The 24,664-nt window shown below is 42.5% G+C and overlaps 1 protein-coding gene and 1 long non-coding RNA gene across 5 annotated transcripts in view; one reads left to right on the top strand and one right to left on the bottom strand.

Moving 5' to 3' along the window:
- Positions 1-594: 594 nt before the first annotated feature.
- LOC109437498 (uncharacterized) lies at positions 595-7,066 on the bottom strand. The gene is made up of 3 exons (XR_002136260.2): positions 6,893-7,066; positions 3,729-3,791; positions 595-1,651 (listed from the first exon to the last, which is right to left on the bottom strand). It is a non-coding gene; the product is annotated as an uncharacterized LOC109437498 (long non-coding RNA).
- Positions 7,067-7,088: 22 nt separating this feature from the next.
- APMAP (adipocyte plasma membrane associated protein) overlaps positions 7,089-24,664 on the top strand; it is a 39,515-nt gene continuing 21,939 nt past the window's right edge. The window contains exons 1-3 of one of the 4 annotated variants that reach the window (XM_019716784.2): positions 7,126-7,297; positions 17,081-17,190; positions 21,967-22,083. In XM_019716784.2, the coding sequence (XP_019572343.1) occupies positions 22,004-22,083 (80 nt within the window). In that variant the 5' untranslated portion in view covers positions 7,126-7,297; positions 17,081-17,190; positions 21,967-22,003. Of the gene's footprint in view, positions 7,463-17,080; positions 17,191-21,966; positions 22,084-24,664 lie in introns of all 4 variants that reach the window. The other 3 variants (XM_074318358.1, XM_019716782.2, XM_019716783.2) reach the window with 3 other exon arrangements.

The raw sequence follows: 24,664 nt of genomic DNA on the forward strand, positions 1-24,664 counted from the left end.
CGGGACCAGAGACCCCGCAGGCCGCCCCGCACGACAAATGGCGCAGCGAGCAGGGTACCCCGCATTACACTTTGCCTTTGAGTCTAGTCACTACCACTGTGAAGGTCACAACCCCCCCCCCCCCACACACACACACACACACTATCCTGCCTAACCACGGGGTGTTCCTCTTGGCACAGGTGACTTAAGAGGAGGCAAACTGGAAAAGTAGCGCCATGAAGTGGGAAGGGCAGAAAGAAGTACTTGTCTGCTTGGTGTTGTCTCTAAGTGGGTGACAGACCAGAGGGCAAGAATCCAACTCTAAATAAATACAGAAGTAGAAAAGGGAAAAAACCAGATGTTAGTTGTCCTAGTACAGTATTAATAAACCAGTAAGTACTAAGGAGTTCAGAAAACCTGTTGGAAGAGTTGGTCTGCAAACTTCTCTTGCAAAAGGGTGACATTTTCTGGGTAAAAGCCACCAACTGGATAACTCTGAGTTGTTTAGTTTCACTGCTCCTGCAGATCCAAACTTCTGCTAAGCAGCCTTCTGAATAAATAGACACACCTGGGACCAATCCCTTTCCTAAAGGACATCACCTCGCCCAACACACATCTCTTTATTCCTTTAATGCTTACAAGTATGCATATGTTTGTTCAAAAAAGGAGACCAGAAATCAGCCAAAGGGAAATGATTAGTTGCTTTCAACAAATGGTTTCTGGCTATAATGAAACATGCGATTAGTGTGTATGACCTGTGCCAATCATGAAGTGTCAGCGTTCAAGAGCCCCAAGGGAACAAAGGACAGGTGAGTTTGTTACTGGAGAGCAGGCCCGTCTCAGCGCGGTGTCCAGGTTCTTGGCATCTCGAGCAAAGAACTGAATGAGACAGAAATACAGTGGTGACAGAGCAGCTTATTAAAAGTGAAAGTACACTCCAAAGAGATAGGAGTGGGCCTGAGCAACCAAGAGGCTCAAGAGGCACTGACTGGTGTTTTTCTTTCTCTTCTAGAATGGGCTACTCCCCTCTGAGTGTGGGGTCTCTTGATTGGCATTTATGATTGACAGGAGAGTATTACCTTATCTTTTAAGACTGTGAATGTTCTTTCCCAGAATTCAGTCTATTATAATGATATTAATGAACTTCTGGGAATATGTATGATATTATAATGATGGTATAATGAGGCCCAGGTGAAATGCAGGTTGTAGTGTATGAGTGACTTGTTTAATCTAGTTAGGTATTTTGTGTCCTTTAGCTTCCTCATAGTGGTTGATGGTTATAGTGGATAAGAGAAAGATTTGGGCAGAGACGGGAGGTCTTCTGGGTGGTTGCTCTTCGTAGGCCATGTTGGATGTGCAGGAATGTTACCTGATGTGTTTGAGTATATTGGATACCCAATTCTTGTCTCTAACTGCCTGCCTCATGTCTCCCTTGAGAGACATGATCCCTATAAATCTCTATGGGAAGTTGAGGGACAGGAGATCTCTTCTGTATCTGCTTCCTGCTGAATGTGGCTGTTGTCTCTACCTATCAGGGATTCACAGAACTCTCACTCTATCTGATCTTAGATGAAGGGAAAGGGTCTTGGGATCCGCCTGGAAGACTGTGTTGATCTCTTTGGACAGGATGTACTGGAAGTCTTGCTGGGCATCATTTGTATCCCATCGGCCCCTAGATAAGGAGACATTTTCATTAGACAGAATTAAAAGGGTTGGCCCAAGAAGCAGGACGCAGAGCCATCCACGCAAGGTGGCTATGTGAGGGAAAGTCTGTTTAGCTTCATGGAGCCTGTGGCCTTTTCCTCTAGTTTAACCGGTCATCCAGGTGGCGTTGTTCAACCTAGGAGCTGGGCCATAATGATTACAATCAAAAAGCATAAATCACAGGTTTGGGGGTAATTATCTGAAGCAGGGGGGAGGAGACTTCCTATGATTCAGGCTAGGAACAATCTTCCATTTAAGATTAAAAAGCTGATTAAGATCAGGAACTAGGGAGCTAAGAAACTAGGGAAAAGGAGACTTAAAATTCCTATAGTGGGGGGGGGCAGCTCTCCCGTATCAAATTCACTTTTAAACAGATAACAAACGTGAACATCAAGCCCATGACAGATGTTGACTGCTGCATGTCTTTCCTACTGACAACCTTTTCCCACTGAGTCTGGGTTGACCTTAAGTATCCTCCTCAGTAAGGCTATTGAGGCCTTTTTCTCCAGTTATACTATTTATAATCCTCACCTCTACGCCTGTCTGCTTCTTAGTGGGGCCTACATCATTCCTTGTAATAGTCCTGCTCTGCTCATGCGTACACTGTCTAGTCTGTTCTCCTGGTTCCCATCAAATGGTCAGTGGGCCATGGTATCCTGTCCTCTAACACAGATAATCATCCAGGCTTGGGCACCTCACTGAAGTTGGGAACATCAGATTCTCAGTCCAGGAATCTGGACTTTGGACAGAGACTCTTAGTTGTTGTGGAAGTCATGGATAGTTGGGCTTGAGGCAACAATTTTATGCCATAGGTATGCTCAAGCAGAGAATGTTGGCATATGAGATGGAATGTGTTCAGGTGCAAAACAGTCGCCTAGATGCACATGGGATTGTTTTCCTCATGTAACAAGAAGCCCAGGGGTAGGTGGTTGTTGGCAGTGCATCAGCAGCTCAATGGTCTCACCAAGGACCTTGGGTTTTCTGTTCTCAGCGTGTTGTCCTTTAGACTTAGGTGTCTCCTATGGTCATAAGTCACTGCTGCCATTTTAAGTATAACTCGGGGGTTCAGGAGAAGAAAGGGCAGGGCCAATCCCATTTCTCCCTTTTATTAGAAAAGCAAAAACTTTCCTGGAGGTGAAAATAATTCCTAGATTTCTGCTTTTACCTTAAGCCAAAACCTTGCCTGCGACCACCATCGCTTCAAGAGTTAGAAAAGTGGCAGTGTATCTTTTCCAGTTCTAGAGTGGAAGGTGGCAAAAGAGAAGAAGGCCTGCCAAATAACAGGGCTTGCACAGAATCACAGAGGGGACGCAGAGATAAAATACCATGAGGCATCAGGAGGTGGAGAGGAATTTTACTCCTTTTTGTCCAGGTCCTCGTTCCAGTGTCTGTGAGGTCTGGTTGTACTTTCTGTGCTAAGGTCCATAAGCTATCCCCATATCCCTTCTATACTCGTAGATCCCTCCCTTATCTTCAGCTGGCTTTGTGGATGTCTCTTTCTGATCTCTACGATCAGACTGATCTCTAAGATGCTTTTCCTACTGTGAACAAGCTAGTCTACATCCTCTAACTTTATACTCTACATGGTCCTCCTGAGCTGAAACCAGAGCTTCCCATCACAACACAATAACTTAGCCTGAAACCCTATTCCAAGCAGGCCACTTCTGCTGTCCTGGATCTGAGAACAGGAAGGGCTCAGCCCATTTCTGCTCTTTATTGCTCCTTTCACCCAATTATTCCTAGATTACTTGTAACCTTGAAGTCTACCCTGATTGTCACTCCCCTGTTGACGAATCCTTGCATACCCCCACACTTTCCTCTTAGCCCCTTTTTTGTCTTTCCCTAGCCTGTCAACCTGCCTATAATCTTACTCATCCAAGACCCGGTTTCCTCCAAGAAGCCTTCTCTAGCCATTCTCACCTTATGGGATTTGTTCTTTCCTGCTGGCAAGGCACTCAGTGTTTTTTCTGTGGCATTGTTTTATATTGGTAATGATGCTTCTTATATCCCCTCCCAGACTGTAATGTTCCTGCACACTGACTCACCTTCTTTCGCCTTTGTTTTGTCATAGCACTTGGCTGAGCACCTGGAAGGCTTTCAGGAGATATCTGTGGAAGAAATAGAAACAGCATGGGATTAGGAAAAAGCACTGGACTGGAAATAGGGTGTGTTTCTAGTTTTAGCTGTGAGGTACTCTATTGGCTGCCTGCCCAGCACCACTGCTTCCATGCTGGCAGAACCCTGATTTTGTTCAGCTAAATGCCCTTTATGTGGGCCAATGTTTCAATGGAAGTGGGACTCATCCTCAGTCTTAGGGTGCAGGGGGTTGGGGGTGGGTTCTGGTTGGTCTAACCCAGTGGTTCTTGACCAGGGGCTCTTTTGTCCCCTAGAGGAAACTTGGCAATGTCCAGACACATTATTGATTATCATGACTAGGTGGGTGGGATGCTACTGGAATCTAGTGGGTGGAGGCCAGGGTACTGATAAACATCTTACAATGGACAGAACAGCTTCTCACCACTTACAACACCAACAAAAAATTATCTGTCCCAAAATGTCAGTAGTCCTGAGGTTTAACCTAGTCTAACCAATCATAGGGTTCTTATCCTACTTCCAATAACTGGGTGGCAGTTAGGCTGGAGAGTGAGGTAGGGGGCTGACAATTGAAATAAATCATAACTAACAAAGTGCATCTCACCATGACTCACAAACAGAAAAATGATACTAAACCATGCTGTGCAACATAAATGATCTAATCTCAGACCATTTAACTCATTTAACTCATTCAGACCATGTGCTCCAAGATAAAATCAATGACGCCTTCCAGTGACTCTCCTAGTTTGCAAATTCTGACCTATTCCTGCTAACACTATTTGTGACAACTTCCAGCCCCCAAACCCCAAGAGGACCCTTCCATAACTCCACTGCTTTAAGAAGCCTCACAAGGTCTCTGGTGCATTCCTTTGCTACAGCAAGTTCAATAAACCTAATTTGTTATTTTTGTTATTTTGTTGAGGAATAACTGACATTATATTAGTTTCAGTTATACAACATGATTCAGTATTTGTGTATATTGTGAGATGATCACCACATCCAGTTAACAGCCTTTACCATGCATAGTTATTTTTCTTGTGATGAGAACTAAGATCTATAGAACTAAGATCTGTTCTCTTAGCAACTTTCAAATATGCAATACAGTATTATTAACCAGTCACTATGCTGTACACTAATTTATTATTACATATTTATAGATATATTCCTGGCTATTTTTGGTTGGAGGGCTTTAACATTGTGCATGGAATACAAATATTAATAATTCCAATGCGATGGGCTAAGTCCTATAATCAGGGCACGTTCAAGGGCCTTAGAAATAAAGAAATTTTCTGCTTGAGAAATTAGGGGAATAATTTTCAGCAATGATACTTGAAGTAGCTCCTGAATGATAAAAATGTTTTTGGCCAGGTGGAGGTAAAGGAAAGCATTGTTACAAGGAGAAGGAATAATATGGACAAAGGCAGGAAGGCATAGAATTAGAAATAAGCATTCCTGAGTGTCTGGAACATGGGATTCAGGGCAGGAAGAATAATCCAGACATGCAGGAAGGGCCAGATCATGCAGTACTCATACTGTTAAAAGTGTCCCTGATGTAATAGCTACACTGGTTATATTCAACAGGGAATGAAGTAAATTATTGCCAATGCCAGAATTATAACCTGAAATCCCTAAAAACCTGGACTTATTGAACATTTCCCTCTGTTGGCTCTTCATTTCTTTTCTTATGGAACAGTCATGTGTGATTCCAGTGCCATGTAGCACTGAGAAAGGCAAGAGCACGTTTCCATTAGGAAAGCTTTTGAGTGAAGAAATTCTTAATATTTCATTACGAGCATGCATTTTCTAGAGATGATATATAATAACAGGACTTGGTTTCCTCTGCCTGGAAATCCTCCTCCCTGTTTCTTCCTTAAATCCTATTTATCTTTCAGCTCCTTCATCTGTCAAACAATCTCACAAGATCATGTTATTCTCCTTTAATACAATTATCACATTTAAAATGTTACATTTATTATCATGATCTGATTAAAGTCATTTCTCACTTCTACAAGTGAGCGTTTGTCTGTGAGTTGCTCACCATCAACTTCTACCACCAAAAAATATACCTGGCTCACTAAAATAGTGTTAATGAACGAACTGATGATTACTTCATGCTTTCTTAGATTTTGTAATTAACGATGGTTTCTATTTAAACCCTGCATTTACTTCTAAGGGTAACCTTTTGATACGTTAGACTAAAATTTTTTAACTTCCACGCTGAAAGTTCTATTTTAAGTAAGGTTTTATTGAGTCAAAAAGGCTTGCCAAAATATGGGTCTTGGGGCATGAATTCTAAAGTACTGGGGCATGGCTAGGTAGAAGAGACAGCATGTCTACGGTCCCAGAGATCTGCAAGCATTTTATACATCAAGTAGGGGGAAGGGAGAAGACAGTGGTAGTTTAAAAGAATTTACATAAGCTGTAGGCAGAGCGGTGGGAGAAGGTAAAGGGGGTCAGCTCTAGGATAGGTGCAGTCCTCATAAAGAAATGTCGCTCCTGTAGATTGGCTGGCGGCAGCAGTAGCCCTCCTGTAAACCAGTGGGGGCTGGGCCTCCTGGAATTAGATGGTGTCTGGCTAAAATAATCTGTGGAAATAGCCACCGGAAAATTAATCCAAAATTCCAACAGGCAAAACAGACACGTGAGAAGTGTTTTGTTAGCTGGTCAGCATCCATTAACTAACAATTCTGTCTGTCACTCTCCAGGCCACTGTAATTAGAACATCTCACAATATTTTAAAATAATTTTACAAACTTTATCAAATGTCTGTTGTAATTATCACCAAAAGACCTTACACTTCATATCTGGCTTTAACCAAAACGGACATTTTCTGGCCTAAGTTTTCTCTTAATTGGCTTGGTTTGGAAAAAGTATAATTTTCAGGTGGGGGTTGTTGCACTCTCGTTCCTCTAAGAATATGAACTCATTATTTTTTACACTGCCTGTGTAGGAACCGGGATTTTTGTCACTTAAGCAGCACCATCCTCTCTACCGACACAGACACCCACAGACACCAACACCTGGGACCAGCAATGCCGATGCGCACGGCTACTGGCGTTCACCATCAGAAATGAAATGAAAGCAGGAAGCGCAAGGGCTGTGCTGGGCCACGCACGTTTCGGGGTCCGGACGCCGCGGCGGGTCAAGGCGCTCACTCGAGACCGGCTTCCAAATAGCCTCGCCCGGCCTGAGTAGAACCCGAGGTTCCGCCAGCTCGAAATCGCCGTGATGACCCACCGAAACAGGTCCCACCGAGTGAAGCCCAGGAGAAAGCCAGCTCAGCGACCGGAAGAGGCGGGTCCAAACGCGTCACTTTCGCGCGCAGCCGAGAAAAGGGCGACCCGGGGCGTGGGGCCAGTGCGAGGCCACCTTCGAGCCTCCTTTACTCGGTTAGGGTGCTGGCTGGGCGGGCCGCGGTGGCGCGCAGCATGGGCGACGCGGACGGGCTGCGGCAGCGCCGGCGTCTGCAGCCCCAGGTGGTCACGGACGATGGCCAGACCCCGGAGGCCAAGGACGGGAGGTAGGCGGGGCCTCCAGACCTGGTGTGCGAGCCGCGGGGCCGACTCCATAGCTCTATGATGGCAGTAACCTCAGAAGGGTAAATGCGGTGCCAACCCGCGGCATGGCCGTGTCATTTAATTCTCTCGGAGGAAACAGGCTCCGACCAAGCGGGTGCAACTGCCAGGTACTGGACACTTTGGGCGCACCCTGCGCCCTATCGCTGCGTTAATTCCTGGCTGCTTGTCCGGGGACTGTCTCACGCTGCACCTGTCCCTCCTGCCTCTCCCGCTTCCAGAGCGGTGGCTTCCTTGCCTTTCCCTCCGTCCCCTTTACCCTCTGCGCTGTCCTTACTGCTGGCTCACTTGATCCCCAGGGAAAGCCACCTAACCACGGCCCTAGGTCTTCCGGGTCCCACGCACGCACTGTCCTGAAGGGACGTCTGAAAAAATGTTCGGGTAGTACCTCGTGATCTAGCGAAGAGCTGGCCTCTGTACCTGTCCGTCTCTTGCTGCGTGAGACCTGTCCTTACCGCGGTTTTCTGGAAAGAGTAGAGAACAGAAGGGACTTTGTCAGGCAATTTTCGTGAGAATTCAGCCTTGCAGATTTTTCCTGATAGGGACAGACAAGCATAGGAAACTAATTGTTGATGCCTAATGAAAGAAATCTCAGATTTTTGGTCTTTGCTTCTTTTCCCAACTTTCTAGAATTTAAGTATGCTATGTTTTGTTAGCTAAAAACTGAAGCATGGTCCTCAAACATTTCTATTTCAATATAAAATACTTGAACTTCTCTTTTTAATTTTGTGTCCAGATTCTCCTTACTTTGAATGTTTTGAGAGAACCAAGAGGCCCTACATAGACCAAGCTCAAAGTTGTGGAACTGGTTGACTTTTAAGTTGATAGACATATTGGAAATATTTATTGGTGTGCCAAGGGGTGTGGTATGTACTGAATTTATTCACTGATGATAATAAGAGGACTACCTTCGAAGGAGAGCTCTAACAGAGAGAGGAGCACTTTGGCTCTAGAAAGGCAATTCGCAGAGAAGACTTGTTGGTAATATCTGGCTCCTGGGGTCAGAGGAAAGATCAAAATGTGATCTAGTCTTGACTGTAGGGTGACCAACTGTCATGCGGGAGACCCTGCTCGCTGCACCATTTGTCGTGCGGTGTGGCCTGCGTGGCTTCTGGTCCCGCTCCCCACATAAGAACGCAGGACATTGGGAGGCCAAAAGGGAACACCCACGGAGCCATAGATAGGGGAGTCATACCACTGTATTCTCTCTGGCAGCTGGTGGAGACACACGCAGTAGTAGCCACACAATCCGCAGTCCGCCATTCACTTCTCTGCCTGCCAACCAACCAACCAATCAACGCAGCCCCGCAGTTACATTAGTAGCCAGTTGGCTAACCGGTTACAACTCATGGCCAACCAGTCACAGTCAATGGTCATTCACTACCTGAGCCAGCACCTCCCCACCGAGGCCGAGAGCCTGGAAACTGCTCTCTGGGACTCTGTCCCCACACCAACCATCCTGGTTTTCCCTGGACTCAAATGCTTCCATGGCTGCAGGACTTTCAGTGCTAACCCTGGAAGACTGGGACAAATTGGTCACCCTACTGACTGTGGATATTGTGAAGTCATCCTCCACTGATGAGTGAGGAGCCTTTTAGAAGAGACATGCAAGGACTGGCAGTGCTTTACTACAGAAACCATAAAAACAAGGCATTGCTACGTACACTTTTACGTGAGAAAAGAAAACTCACCTGGCCCTGAGTTTGCCATGAGGTGAAGTGTGTTGAAAACCAAGGCATATAGCATCCGAGGGCACTTGTTGGATGGATCCAACTCTCAGCTGGGCTCCTCTGACACTTGGCCCTGGAGGAGAGAGGCAGAGTTAATTAAGTTGCTTTTTGTTTCTCTGTGGGGATTTCTGACTTAATGGCAAGGGTAAATTGGATGTTGCAAAGTCATTATCTGCTGATCTTTTCCAGTGTGCCCTTTACATTATATTCATTTAAGATATTTTCTTGACTTTGAGTTCCAGTCAAGATGGCAGAGTAGGTAAGTGCTGTGTTTAACGTCTCTCCTGACCACATCAAAATTACAACTAAACTAAAAAACAACCATCATTGAGAATCACCTGAAATCTTGCTGAACCAAAGACATACAACTAAGGACATTTAGAAGAAACCACCTGGGGACTGGTAGGAGGGGCAGAGACGTGGAACAGACTGGTCCCACACTTGTATATTACCATTAAAAACTGGGAAGTATATCTCAGCTGCAGAGGCCCCCTTCTGTAGAAACAAGGGGTCCCAGTGCCACACTGGGCAGCCCAGCCCAGGTTTCCAGTGCCATGGAGAAAAGTCCTCATAATTTCTGGTTGTGAAAACCAGCAGAGATTGTGGCTGAGACAGAGGTCAGCTGGAGTCTCAGGTGCTCCTCTTAAAGGGACCATGCGTGGACTTAACCAACAGTGGAATCACTGGCTCTGAGCTCAAGCACTGGGGCAACAGCAAGAGTGGTAACAGGGGCATCAGAAGCGTGAGCTGGGATGTGGGGGAGGGGAAGGCTGAGTTGTCTGGCTGTATGACCAGTGCTGGAGGGGAAGCTTTCTCCTGGATGATAGAGCTGGCAGAAGCCATTGTTTTTTTGTTGAGTACCCTCTTCCCAGCATGCAGACACAGGTGGCTATCATATCTGAGTCTCCATCAAGCTGGCTGACACGATTTGTTTGCCCTGCCCTGGTGATTCTGAGACCCCTTCCCACCCAACTTTTGGGCACACCCAAGCTGCTTCCAGTGGCTTTTGTATACAAACCAGCCTTGATTCATGCTGCAGACTTTCCTAGGGTCTCTCAAAGGTACGTGGAACCCAAACAAGCAGCATCTGGTGGAGCATATCCCATAGCTCTGGCTGAGCAGCCCTAAGCCCAGCACTAGCAGCAGACCACCTTGGTTTGAGGCTTAGTTTCTCAAGGCACTTCCAAGCATGGTGTGGATGGCATTCATCTGCAGATTGCTTTGTGGCTCCTGCTGGGTGGCCTCAGGTGGTGCACAGGCTGTGGCTGAACCTAACCTGCAGTGGATCCCCTCCCAGGTGGCCCAGGGGCTGGCGTGCCCAGTGGCCAGCTTCAAAATGAACTGGAGCATCACCCAGCTGCCTTCAAGGATGACATACCCAAGGGGCAGATTGGGCAGGCACCAGAGGCCTGCTGAGGCAGATCCTGCTCTGTAGGATTAGCCACTGTACCAAAACTTCTTCACTGTAGCCATGGCCAGTCCTCATAACCAGTGACCTTGAGGGTTAAGCCTTCCTATTGATGCGCAAACAACAATCAATGCTCAATTACAAGAGAGCACACACAACTCACAAAAGGGACATCTGGAGTGCACTGCTCAGGAAGTCTGCACCACTGAGCCCCACAGCACACCTACTATGTAAGGCCACTTTACTAAGACTGGAGGACATAGCAGCCCTACCTAATACATAGAAACAAACACAGGGAGACAGCCAAAATGTGGAGACAAAGAAACATGTCCCCCCAAGAAAGAACAGAACAAAGCTCCAGAAAAAGAACTAAACAAAATGGAGACAAGCAATCTACCAGATGCAGAGTTCCAAACACGGGTTATAAGGATTCTCAATGATCTCAGGGAGAACTTAAATAAAGAGATAGGAAACATAAAAATGGAGATAGAAAACATAAAAAGGAACCTGTCAGAGATAAAGATTACAATAACTGAAATGAAGACCTATTAGAGGGAATCAACAGTAATCAAGACTATATTAGATGAAGCAGAGGATTGAATCAGTGATTTAGAAGATAAGGTAGCAGAAAACACCCATTCAGAAAAGGAAAAAGCAAAACAAATCCCCCCCCCCCAAAAAAAAAAAGAGTTTAAGGGGCTTCTGGACATCAAGTGTACCAACATTTGCATTATAGGGGTACAAGAATGAGAAGAGAGAGAGCAAGGAATTGAAAACCTATTTGAAGAAATAACGATGGAAAACTTCCCTAACCTGGTGAAGGAAATAGCTATATAAGCCCAAAAAGCATAGAGTCCCAAACAAGATGAACCTAAAGAGGCCCACACCAACACACATCATAATTAAAAGGCCAACTGTTAAAGACAGAATGAATCTTAAAAGCAGCCAGAGAAAAACAGTTAGTTACCTACAAGGGAGCTCCCATCAGACTGTTGGCTGATTTCTCAACAGAAACTTTGCATGACAGAAGGAATTGGCAGGAAGTATTCAAAGTTATGAAAAGCAAGGATCTACAATCAAGATTATTCTACTTAGCAAAGCTATCATTAGAATCGAAGGACAGATAAAGAGCTTCCCAGACAAGAAAAATCTAAAGGTGTTCATCACCACCAACCAGTATTACAAGGAATCTTAGACTTCTTCTTTTTTCCCCTCTTTTATAATTTATTAAATTTATTGGGGTGACAGTGGTTAGTAAAATTATGTAAGTTTCAAGAGTACAATTCTGTAATACATCATCTGTGTTTCACATTGTGTGTTCACCACCCAGGGTCACTTTTCCTTCCATTACAATGTATTTGATCCCCTTTTGCCTCTTCTACCACTTCCCCTTCTCCTTTACCCTCTGGTAGCCAGTAAGCTGTTGTCTGTTTCTGTGTGTTTTTTGTTTGTTTGTTTTGTTCTTTTGTTGTTTTCAGTTTTATATCACACATATGAGAGGAGTCATATGGTTCTTGACTTTGTCAGTCTGATTTATTTTGCTTAGCATAATAATCTCAAGATCCATCCATGTTGTTGCAAATGACAGTATTTCATCTTTTCTTATGGCTGAGCAGTATTCCATCTTCTTTATCCAATCATCTATCAAAGGACACTTTGGTTGTTTCCATGTTTTCGCCACCATAAATAATACTGCAGTGAACATCAGAGTACATATATCTTTATGGGTAAATGTTTTCAAATTTTTTGGGTGGATACCCAGGATAGAAATTGGTTGGTCATGTTGTAATTCTATTCTTAATTTTTCAAGGAACCTCCATACTGTACCAATTTACATACCCACCAGCAGTGTATGAGGGTTCTTGTTTCTCTAAAGCCTCTCAAACATTTGTTATTATTTGTTTATAGCCGTTATTTGTGATAGCCATTCAACAGGTATGAGGTGAAATCTCACTGTGGTTTTGATTTGCTTTTCCCTAATAGCTAGTGAAGTTGAGCATTTTTTTCATATATCTGTTGGCCATTTGTATGTCTTGTTGGGAGAAGTGTCTGTTCAGGTCCTCTGCCCATTTTTAAATTGGATTGCTTTTTTGTTGTTAAGTTGTACGAGTTCGTTATATATTTTGGATATCAGCCCCTTATCGGACGCGTTTTTGCAAATATCTTCCATTCAGTTGGTTGCATTTTTGTTTTGTTGATCGTTTCTTTTGCTGTGCAGAAGCTTTTTAGTTCGATATAGTCCCATTCATTTATTTTAGCTTTTACTTCCCTTGCCTTTGAGGTCAAATTCATAAAATACTTTTTGAACCGAAGGTCCATACGTTTAGTACCTATGTTTTCTTCTATGCAGTTTATTGTTTCAGGTCTTATGTTTAGGTCTTTGATCCATTTTGAGCTAATTTTGGTATATGGAAACAGATAGAGGCTAGTTTCATTCTTTTGCACATGACTTATTGAAGAAGCATTCTTTTCTCCATCATTTGTTTTTGGCTCCTTTGTCGAAAATTACCTGCCCACACATATGTGGGTTTATTTCTGGGTTTTCAATTCTATTCCATTGGTCTGTGCTGTTTTGATTTTTGTCACTCTAGTACAAGCAGAAGTCAGGGAATGTGAAACCTCCAGCCTTATTCTTTTTTCTTAGGATTGCTTTGGCTATTTGGGGTCTTTTGTGGTTTCATACAAATCTGATGATTTTTTGTTCTATTTCTTTAGAAAATGCTTTTGGGATTTTGATGGGGATTGCTTGCAACCTATATATTGCTTTGGGTAATATGGCCATTTTAACTATGTTGATTCTTCCAACTCATTTATGTGGAATATCTTTCCATTTCTTTGTGTCTTCTTCAATTTCTTTAAAAAATGTCTTGTAGTTTTCAGCATATAGGTCTTTCACATCCATGGTTAAGTTTATTCCTAGGTATTTTATTCTTTTTGTTGCAATTGCAACAGGAATTTTTTTTTCTCATTTGTTTTTCTGAAATTTCATTGTTAGTATTCATGAATGTGATGGATTTCTTTACTTGATTTTTTATTTTTTTGCTTCTTTAAAATAATTTATTAAGGAAAATTGCAAACATATGAAAAAATTGTATATATTGAAGCCCATGAAGACTCATGAACTCAATGCCCAGCTCCAACAATTATTAACTCATGACTCATCTTGTTGCTTTTATATCACTATCCACGTACTTCCTCTTGTATTATTTTGAAGCAAATATTAGGCATCTGAAATCTATAAATATTTCAGTATGATTTCTTATAAAGGATCTTTTAAAAGCATAACCACAATACAGTTATCACACCCAAAAAATATAATGTATTTCCTTTTTTTTCTTTACTTGATTTTGTATCCAGTAATTTTACTGTATTCGTTTATCATTTCTAATAGCTTTTTGGTGGAGTTTTTAGGGTTTTCTATATAAAGAATCATGTCATCTCCTGAAAGTGACAATTTGACTTCCTCATTCCCAGTTTGGATGGCTTTTATTTCTTTCTTTTGCCTGATTGCTCTGTCTAGGATTTCCAATACTATGTTGAATAACAGTGGTGATAAGGATCAACCCTGTCTTGTTTCTGAATGTAGAGCAAAAGCATTCAGTTTTTCACCATTTATTATGATATTAGCTGAGGGTTTGCCATGTATGTTCTTTATTATATTAAGGTATTTTCCTTTTCCACCCTTTTTATATTAGTGTTTTAATCATAAATGGATGTTGTATCTTATCAAATGCTTTCTCTGCCTCTATTGATATAGTCATGATTTTTGTCTTTTATTTTGTTTGTGTGCTGTATCACATTGATCAATTTACATATGTTGAACCATCCTTATACCCCTGGGGCGAGCCCCACTTGATCATGATGTATAATCTTTTTAATGTATTGTTGTATTTGATTTGCTTGAATTTTGTTTAGGATTTTTGCATCTGTAGTCATCAGAGATATTGGTAGCTAGTTTTCTTTTATGTGTTATTTTTACCAGGTTTCAGTATCAGAGTAATGTTGGCCTCATAAAATGAGTTAGGAAATATTGCCTCTTCAAATTTTTTTAAGTAGAGGGACTGCTTTAAGATGAAAATAAAAAATATGAATAATAAAATGGCAATAACTATATACCTACCAACAATTACTTTCAATATAAATGGATTAAATGCTCCAAGCAAAAGAGAGGTGGGCTGAATGGATAGGAAAACAAGACCCTTCCTGATGCTGCCTACAAGAGATTCACTTTAGAGTGAAAGATACACACAGACTGAAAGTAAAAGGATGGAAAAAGATATTTCATGAAAATGGAAACAAACGAGCTGGGGTAGTAATACTTATACCAGACAAAGTAGAATTTAAAACAAAGATTATAACAAGAGACAAAGAAGCACCTAGTGATCTTACTTCTGGGTATTTATCCAAAGAAACCCAAAATGCTACTTCGAGGGGATGTGCTCATCCATGTGTTCATTGCAGTATTATATAAAATAGCCAAGACAAGAAGGCAACCTGGGTGTCCCTGAATAGAAGACTGGATCAAGAAGAGGTGGTACATATATACAATGGAATGTTGCTCAGCTATTAGAAAGAATGAAATCTTGGCATCTGCGACAACATGGATGGACCTACCGGGTGTTGTGCTAAGTGTATTGTCAGACAGTGAAAGGCAAATGTCATATGATTTCATTTATAAGTGGAATCTAAAAAACAAAACAAACAAACAAATAAAACAAAAACAAACTCATAAGTATAGGGAATATTTTGATGGTTGCCAGATGGAAGGTGGTTGGGGGTGGGTGAAAAACGGGAAGGGATTAAGTACAAATTGGTAGTCATAAAATAGTCATGAGGATGTAAATTAATGCATAGGGAATATAATTAATAATATGGTAATAACTATGTATAGTGCCAGGTGGGTACTTTTGAGTAATTATGATGTACAGTTGAAACCAATATAATGCTGTATATTAGCTATATTTTAATAAAAATCTTAAAACAATGTTCTTGACTTTCCTATCTGTGAACATTGTGTTTTTTTTTTTTTTCCTGTTTTCGTCTTTCTCTTCTTATTTGTTTGATCCCTTTTCTATATATCTGTAATGGTCTCTTTCATAGTGAATTCTCTTCACCTACCTTCCTTTCTATATTTATTATCATAAAGCTATAGTTTTTTTGCTTTTTTTAAAATTATTTTTTTCATGTGATTCTCCTCTATTTTTCATTTCTTTTGTGGTCATTTTTAGTAGTTCATGTAATTGTCTTCTTGATTACCTTACAAGTTGAGGGTTCACCACAAGACAGGAAAGCATTGTATATAATGTATAATGGAATCTGAGGGATGTAAAAATGTGACAACTATAGAAAAACCTTTAGATATGCTAAACAGAATAAAGAAAGCCTTGAAAGATACATTATTCAATTAACAGAAGTAGGACAATAGATTTTAGTGGAAGGGGCACCTAGCAATACATTGGCTATCTCCTGACTCAGCATGAAAGGTAGTGTTAGCTCAGTTTCACTGATGTGGCCATTGAGGTCTATGTGAATGGAGTGGTTTATATAAAGTTCCAGAGTATTGGAGTCAAAAAAGAGAAATGAAACGAATAAAGAAGGATAGAATTTGCCACTGGACAACGATTGAGAGGCACATTAAAAAAATTATGCTTTGGAAATAGGTTTTATGCCAAAGCTCTTGAATTTCTGTGTTTGAACTAGCTATAAGGAGGAATGCAGTCATTAAATCCTTTTATTCAGTGTGGAACATAGATGAACTAAGCACTTTAACACACCAGTGCAAGCTTAAATTGGTATTTACATCAGTTTCTCCAAATACTTTGGAAACTGTATTGTCAGAATGATTGTAACACTGAAACTATCCCTTTCCTTTTGGAACATAGTTCTGTCTGAGAAGAGAGAGTAGCTGTTTAATGTCCACAAATAACTGTTTAGGGCTAAAGAGTGAATACATTGAAAATTTAACAGCTGCTTTTTCAGTAGCTTTTTCTAAAGGACTTTAGACTAATTAAAAATCTCTACTAGGCCAATTTTCCTTTTTAAGACTGAGGAGTAAGGGAGGCAGGGTGGGAAAACAGATGGGGCTGTTATAAATTCATGAAGTTGTGAGGAGTTTGGAATCTGAAGTTTTCTTAGCCTTTCATCCTGGGTGTGTTTTCAGGTGGCTCTTTTAACTTCTTAGTTATTTTCAATGCTGGAATAAAGACATCTACAGTCTAGAAGCCCCAGTTTATAAAGGAATGTGGAAAATGAAAAAAATTCAAGGTGCAGTCATTTAAAAATTAGACTGACTTTGTTGCTGTTTGATTTTCTCAGTTTCTAGGGATTACCTTGACACCTGGGGTTCTGGTCCCTGTGGATTTAGGGCTTATAGATTTTCCATAAAAATCATAGGTTGTTTTTGATCTCACAGGGTCTGTTGCTCAGGACTTCAGTCCCTGACTTGAGGCTCTGATGTCCTGTGTACCGAAGGGGTTAGAGAATGTCCTTCATATTTGGCTGATGAAAGAACAGGATTTTGTAAATCGTGGCTGAGCCAACAGTAGTTGCTAGATCTTGTTGAATCACAATAATTGTTCTCTTGTCCTTAGACACTGTAGGAACTTTCAGGGTGCAGATGTCCTCAAGGAAGTGAACATCACCTGTGGCTCTTCCAAGAGATTTGGGCAAACAAGTTGATTTTCCAGACTGCACCTGGGAAGTAAGTTGCCAGATTTCTTGAATGTGTCAGCACAGACTGGGAAGGAGAGTATGATAGGCTTTGTCAGTGAAAATGGATAGGGATAAATGGAGTGTCCTTTATTTAAGCTACCAATGCAGGTGTGCAAAGGCAAGGGGCACACACTGAGGACAGGCAGAACTGTAGTTGACTGTAAGTTTGCAGGAACGAACAATGATATGGGTCTGCCAAAAAGTTAGTAAACTGTGGGCTAATATAAGTGTGGGTAGGTACAGACACCCCCCTACCCCCATCCCAAGGTACTGTGCATGCACCAGACAGTCTGTCACGCAGGGTGTCATGTGGGGTCTCTGGTCCCGCTCCCCACATAAGAACGCAGGATATGGTGAGACCAAAAAGGAACACCCACGGAGCCATAGATAGGGGAGTCATACCACTATATATTTGCTGGCGGCCGGGTTGGAGAAACTGGAAACAGGAGCCACACTATCTGCAACCTCCTGTCCACTTCTCTCTGTTAACCAACCTCACTTGCTAGCTGCAATCTCCCGTGGTAACTGCAATCCGCTCTTGCTAGCTCAGCCACCATCTTGCTAGCCCCCATTGGCTGCTAGCGTAGCCATGGCAGTTATACTAGTGGCCAGTGGCTCACTGCTTACAGCTGATGGCCAACTAGCCACAGCTGATGGCCATCCAATCACAGTTGATAGCCATTTACTACCTGAGTGAGCACCTTCTCATGTGAGGCCGAGAGCCTGGAAACTACTCTCTGGGGCTCTGTCCCCACACCCGCCATCTGAGGAGCTCCTGTAGGACTGGGGAGACGTTGCCTGGAGAGGAAAGAAGTGATGATGGTGTGACCTCAGGGATCAGCTCTAGGGAGAGCTGTCTGGGAGGGCAAGGGCTTCCTGTTCCTACAGGCAGAACTGCACCCAGTCAGTGTGAGCAAAGGGAAACCGTGTTCCTCAGAACATGCTGCATGAGATGACCTGGGCAGCCAAGGTCCCTGAGTAAAAGATCAGGGAAATGCTCTGTGTTCTTGCCTTCTTGGACATGGTCCATGCACGCTGGCAGGCATTTCCTCAGTCTTCAGGGTTCTGTGGGATCTGCCCCTGGCAGCGATCCTGACCTGTTCTAGCACCTTCCCTTTACTCACTCTGCCTCATGCTCTCTGCTGTGGTCATTCTGCCAATGTGGTCAAGGTTTGGAAATGGGGACTTTTACTTAACTCCTTAAAACATGTATAGTTCACTCATGTTCCAAGGTTTGTTGAGTCCTACTGTTTCCTCTGCATTGCTCTGCCCCAGATATTTGATTTCTCCCAGCTTCACTGAATTTCTCTGTTCAGAGGTCATTAGCTTTGACCCCTGTGTGTGGCCAGCCTTCCCTATCACTCTACTCTGACCCCACTGTAATTGTTCTTTTTTTTTTTTTAAGATTCTACTGGGGAAGGGGAACAGGACTTTATTGGGGAACAGTGTGTACTTCCAGGCCTTTTTTCCAAGTCAAGTTGTTGTCCTTTCAATCTTAGTTGTAGAGGGTGCCGTTCAGCTTCAAGTTGTTGTCCTTTCAGTCTTAGTTGTGGAGGGTGCAGCTCAGCTCCAGGTCCAGTTGCTGTTTCTAGTTGCAGGGGGCACAGCCCACCATCCCTTCGGGAGTCAAACCGGCAATCTTGTGGTTGAGAGCCCACTGACCAATGTGGGAATTGAACCGGCAGCCTTTGGAGTTAGGAGCACGGAGCTCTAACCGCCTGAGCCACCGGGCCGGCCCCCGCTGTACTGTTCTTCATTGTACTTGCCACTGTCTGTCTTTTGCTTATTTGTATTAGAGTAAACAGAAGGCATGAAACTTCATTTACTTTATGGCTATACTATGAATGTAGGTAATTATTTAATGCGTGCATGTGAAGAAACATTAAATGCTCTATCAGGCTGTTGTCTGATGTCATAGCCACTTGGCCATATGCAGCTATTTAAATTAAACTAATTAAAATGAACTAAAATAAAAAATTTAGTTCCTCATTTGTGCTATGTAGGGAGTTGGAGGGATTTGGGGGCTGATCAAGGAAAAAGATATGACTACGAGGTGGCAGCAGCACACACAAGCTTTATTGGGTGACACTTTGACAAGTTTGCATGTGGGGGGGGAATGTCTCACAGCAGGAGGGGGGCCACACTCCTGAGAGGAGGCGGGCAGGAACAGAGAAAGGGCTCCCTAGTCAAGGTGAGTCTCTGGGTCAGAGAGCTTCAGGGGCAGCAGTTTCTGGAACAAGGCTCTCTTATCATTGGACAACAGCTGTCAGGTGAGGTTTCACAGAATATGGAAAGTAGGCAGGCTATAAATGACTAAACGTTTGCTTGTTTGGGCTATATTTTAAAATAATTGGATATGTAAAAATTGGAGTTTTGCACTGGTGGGCCTTTTGACCTAATGGGTCTCATAGCCTGCGTGAAGAAATAACCCACCGGCTGATACACAGAAGTGGTCTTTGGCCCTGTTATATAACACGCTAGCCCCATTTCCAGTGCTCGGTAGCCACACATGGCTCACATTTCTATCACTGCAGGAAGTTCCATTGGACAGCACTACTCAGGGAGTTTGAGATGCTGCTTCTAAAATGTGCCCACAGAACTTCCCAGTGGAGGCTCGCTGATGGTCCGCCAAGGGTGTGTTGATAGGCTTCTTTCATTAGGGAGGGAGCTAGATGGTGGTGGTGGTGTCCAGCTGTATGTCAGGAAGAACTGGGAAGCATGGGGGAAAAAAAGGTTTCCCAGGCCCATGTCAGGCCTGCCCATTCTGAATTTCTGGGCCTTGTTTACAGCTGCCCTGGTTGTCTGGTATAGGCGATCCAGGGGCTGGCCAGTCTTGGGAGCACCAGGGGGTCTCTAAATTCTTCAGCCTTTTATAGTGTGTGCTCACCAGCAGTGCCTTCTATGTCCATATTTCTGGTAACAGTTCCTGATGATTTAGGTATTCTCTAAGATGATATATGTTTTCTCTACCGTGCTCCTCACTTCCTTCTGAGCCCTTGCTAACAGAGTCTTTAACATCTACATTTCTACTAACAGTCTGTTCAAGGAAATTTAGACTTTTTCTATGCTTCTCCTCAAAATTCTTCTATCCTCTACCCACATCCTGATTTCAAGGCTACTTCCACATTTTTAGGTATTACGGCAGTGTCCCACTTCCAGGTAATAAAATTACTTTAATTCGAAAAATGTATTAGTTTTCTATGGCTGCTGTGACAAATGACCACACGTTTAGTGGCTTGAACAACACAAATTGATTATCTTATTTTGGAGTTCACAAGTCCTGGTCAGGTCGCCATGTCGAAATCAAGGTGTCACAGGGCTGTGTGTTTCTTTTTGGAGGCTCTAGGGGAGAACCTGTTTCCTGCCCACTCAAGGTTGTTGGCAGAATTCAAACACTCTTTATTTGTGCTGTCCCAGATGTCTACAGGATGACACTCCATGAAAGCCTCTCTCTCTCCCCTCTTTTGTCTTTCGTTTACCCTTGCCTTTCATTTCTACCTACCCCTATAGAAACAGAATGATTTATTTTCTGCTTTATTCATTTAATAAAATCATGCATGTTTAGAACTGGATAGGACTTTGAGGTTCCGTACCCCACACCCTATTTCATGGAGGAGAACTGGTGGGCTTTGGGTAAAGAGACACCTGCAGTGGTTTGGCTGGTTGTTGGGAAGTTAGGACTGGCATCCAGGCCCCCACGTTTCTACCTGGAACAAGTTTACACAGCAGAATACTATCCTGTAAAAATCAAACAAAACACTGTCCTTAAATCAAGTTTATTTTGTTAAATATGAGTCTTGATTTTTTTCTTTAACTCACCTTATTTTTTGATAGAAAAAGATTCTCCATCTTAGGAGTTCATGATTTTATTTAAGTTAATCTTAATGTCAAGTGTTTAGTAAATTTGAATGCACTTATGTAAGTAAATAATGATCCTATAAAGTTTATTTAGTAGCAAGAGGCTAAATGTGCTCACTTGTTTACTAGATGAGTAATGATGCATGTGAGAATCATTTGAGAGAGATTTTAGTCACTGTTGGCCATTTGTCCAAAAACTTATTGCAAGATTACTAAGGCGGCTTTCAGATCTTACCAGGGCTTTAGCTATGATGATTTGGAATTGTAATTTTAAGATTCTTCATAAATAACCGTCAGCTTCTATGAGAGTCTTCCAGGTGGAGAGGTGGGATTATGGTTTGAGTTCTTAAAGGTGTGATCTGCAAATGACAGGGGAACCAGATGCTCAGGAAGTTTTTCTGCTTCCATCTGCTTCATGAATTTGTCTCTGTCTCATTTATCCACAAACCCTGAGAATCTTAGGGACACACTGTACTGAGTGTTGCTCCTTTGAATCCATGTACCAGGAAACTGGCTTTTGGGAAACAGCTCTCTTCTCTGTAGATGAGTGTCTCCCGTCTCTTATTGCAACTCTATTCCCATTACTTTTTGTGTTCATCAGTTCTTTGAGTTTTCCCTCTTTAAAATTGTATTAGAGGATTCAAGATACAGCCTATCATATTATCTGGAAAATAACTGATAACAGTGTCCCACAGCTGGAAGATTTAAAAAAGAAAAAGAACAAAAGTGTGTTTGCCAATTCTAGCAAATAGTGCTAAAGGTTAATCACAAGCTACAGAGGTTGGTGGCCTTGTACTGGGGACACCGGATGAGAGGCCTGCTTCTACTGAAAGGGCTTTAAAGATCAGCTGAGCTTGTCACCATCTGAGCCTCTACTGATTGCCTTTGTATATTTTATTTCTGGCAGCTCCTTTAGCAGCAGAGTTTTCCGAGTGACCTTCTTGATGCTGGCTATCTCCCTCATTGTTCCTCTGCTTGGAGCTATCATGCTTCTGGATTCTCCCATAGATCCACAGCCTCTCAGGTGAGCTGCTACAGCAATTCTTGGGAGGGGTAGCTCAGCAAAATATAATAGGCTGGGATGATTTCTAGAGTAATTAAACCAATCTGGTCTGAAAGGTAAGTTACTGTGAGAAATAGAGATTTGTAATTTCTTTAGTGCCTGTGTTTTATGTTGAATTAGATGTTCCACAGAATATATGCATGGTACTCATGTTATTGTTTCAAAAACAAAACTGTGCAAACCAGAAACAAAAATAAGAAAAATCCCAAATAAGAGAAGCTTAAATATTAGACACAATTAACCTGAATTCATATGGAGTGGCAAAAGCACATACAAACAAAGGTTAAATATATGGTGATGGGATGAGAACTGACCTGGGTGGTGAACACACAATGTAATACATAAATGATGTATTATAGAAATGCTCATTTGAAACCTATACAGTTTTACTAACCAATGTCATCCCAGTAAATTTAATTAAAAAAGTGTAAGTTACCTTGTCTAGATTTTATAAGTAACTGATTTTTTAAAAAACTTGTAAGTAGTGTTCTCTTTTTCCTACGTTACCTTTCATCAGTGGGGATCTATGAATAATGCAGTCCATTATAACTTGAAAAAATAATATATACCTAAGGAGTCCCATGATATGTATTCACATTTTTAATTAGAGTAACATAGAGCCAGGTTCTTGTTGGTATTTATGACTTATGACATCGTGTCAAGGTGGTGTAAGAGGGTTGCGCAGTCTGCTTCACTAAGTTCCTGTTTTCCCTTGCAAAATTGCAACTGCCCAGAGGGGTGGGCTGTCTGAAGTTTATATTAAGCGAGTAAGTCCACAGCTTATTATAGACTGAAAAACTTGAGAAAGAAGCACATCTCATTATAGACTGAATATAACATATACAACTATATAATGTGTTGGTGTTTTGTAAGTAAAACTTAAGATTCTATATTGGATTCAGTTCACTAAAAATGTATTCAGCACCTAGTATGCTTGAGGCAGGTATCCGGTTGGATACAGAGGACACAGTTCTGATCTTAGATTGACATATGTATAGAAAAGTCAACTTTTAGTTGTTGAATTTAGAATTAGTAAAATACAAGGTATTGCTTAAACATGATTAGCTTGTATAAGATTGGGAAGGGGTGCAATCCTGGGCACTCTTGACTCATACTCAGCATGTTTGCTCTGTAATTCCTGATGTGTCAGTGTACCTGTGCACGTATCTTTCTCTCCAAGGGGGTTCTAGGACTCATTGGGGGAAGGGGCCTCTCTTTTGCTAACCCCTCTCAACATGTGGAAGGATGTGGCTCAGCCCACCCCAAATAGAAACTGATGTGGGCTTGTCTATCAAGTTGGCAAGGTGAGAGAGTGAACTGTGTCCACAGCTGGAGATCAAAGCCTGGGCTGGGGAGCTAGCCTTGGGAAAGAGGAGGAAGTTGGAGAGAGCAGGTGAAGGTGGAGTTTCTGAGTTGGAGTGGGAGCTTAAGTGACTGATGACCTTTGATCTCAGTAAAGGTGAATTTATGTGTGGAAAGAGTGTTGAAGATATTCAGAGCAAGATGGGTATGTACTGGTGACCAGAAACTGAAAGGAAACATGTCCCAGTAAGGATATGAAGTGGAGCAGATGGTTTCTGCCTGGGGAGTAGATGAGCCTGATGAGGAAAGAAGGGAGGAGAAACCTGGTAAAACAAGTATGCTGATAGGATCTCTCCTACAAGCTCAGATTTACGGAATGACTTGCTCAAAAATTGGAAGCATGTACGCCAAAATGCAGAATAAAAGCAGAAGACTGGCAGAACATGTAAGAATAGAAATAAACTGAGGTTTGGGAAAAATGCTAATGATAACAGCAAAAAAGGCTTCTTTAAAACTGTTCAGAGCAAAAACAGCAAGGAAGGGGGAGACCCACTGTCTGGGGCTAGTGATGCAGTTTTGATGAAGACAGGAAAGCAGAGCCACCAGCTTTTGCTCTGTCTTGGTCGTCTCCCAGCTGAGGGGGGCACACCATGATCAATTTGATCAGGCCGACTGGCAGGTCAGGAGGTCAGCAATGACATTGCCTTGGGGAATCTACCTTCAGGGGCTAAATGACCTCCATGACCCCGTTTAGAAATCTCTGAGAAATAGAACAGACAGACCAGGGACCGGGAGGGGTGGAACCCTTCCAGAGCAGATTGTTATGCAGTTGATTTCAGTTCTAGGGAGCAAAGCCACCTGGACGGCTTCAGTGCTTTGCCAAAAACCTGCTGTGCAAAGCCACCTTCTTTTCCTTTTTGGAAGATTAGAAAACTGTTATAGACATAATATATGTGACATCTGATTTCTGGAGGATGTTGACTAGTGTCTTCCAGGGTACATTTGACACACAGAGTTAGCAGGACTTAGCAGGAATTAACATGAGTTAACAGGAGTTAGTAAGAGTTAACAGAAGGTCGCTGGCTTTAACCAGAGTCCACATGTCCTGGCTGGTCCATGAGTGCTGATTTGGACTTCCTGGGGCAACTCTTCTTTGGTGCTTCTGCTGCCCAGCTGCAGGAGTGGGGGCCCTTTCTTGCCTGTCCTTTGTATTTTCATAGATAAGTTTTCTTCTTGTCTC

Source organism: Rhinolophus sinicus, linkage group LG13, assembly GCF_036562045.2.
Source record: "Rhinolophus sinicus isolate RSC01 linkage group LG13, ASM3656204v1, whole genome shotgun sequence".
NCBI lineage: Eukaryota > Metazoa > Chordata > Mammalia > Chiroptera > Rhinolophidae > Rhinolophus > Rhinolophus sinicus.